This window comes from Propithecus coquereli, unplaced genomic scaffold, assembly GCF_000956105.1.
Source record: "Propithecus coquereli isolate 6110/MARCELLA unplaced genomic scaffold, Pcoq_1.0 Scaffold6, whole genome shotgun sequence".
Lineage (NCBI taxonomy): Eukaryota > Metazoa > Chordata > Mammalia > Primates > Indriidae > Propithecus > Propithecus coquereli.
In genome coordinates this window covers 2141661-2142196 of record NW_012151951.1, presented here as the reverse complement: position 1 = coordinate 2142196, position 536 = coordinate 2141661, and the positions used below count along the sequence as shown (strand labels likewise).

Sequence of the window (536 nt, the reverse complement as noted above, 5' to 3'; positions counted from 1 at the left end):
GAACTCTTGGAAGCATGTACCTGTTTTCAGAAAATTTAAATAAGTTTCTTTCTGGAAAGTGTCAAATATTTACCTTGTGCAACCAGATCTCGTCTCAACAATGGATAAAGAACAGGTTCTACACCATCCATCTCTTGTATGATAAGGGTTTTCCCAAAACGTACTGCCAATTCAAGAGCTGTGATAAAGTGACTATCCTAAGAGAATAAAAAAGAATTCATATTAATTCCATTGTTATCTCACTATTTACAAAGGTCCTTATAAATAATGAGTTAAGACAGTAATAGCAATAATATGAATATTTAAAACTTTAATATGCATGTTAATAATTCAAATTATTTGCGATTATTTTTCTAAGTACTTGAATGAAGATTACATCTAACTGGAATATGGACTATTCACAAAAATCGCTGGTTTTAACAAAAAAAAATCTGTGTTTTTTCTATCAATGAAAAGCAAGTGTAAGATTATGTTTTAAGAACAAGTTGGACATTTGAGAAATTAACTCCCTCAAAACATTGTCATTTGATTTCTCA

General features: G+C 29.5%; 1 protein-coding gene across 1 annotated transcript in view; it reads right to left on the bottom strand.

Annotated features, from left to right (window-relative positions):
* Positions 1-536, bottom strand: part of DYNC2H1 (dynein, cytoplasmic 2, heavy chain 1) — a 522114-nt gene that overhangs the window by 332132 nt on the left and 189446 nt on the right. Inside the window, exon 47 of the mRNA XM_012659112.1 lies at positions 74-197. Coding sequence (XP_012514566.1) covers positions 74-197 — 124 coding nt within the window. The remainder of the gene's footprint in view (positions 1-73; positions 198-536) is intronic.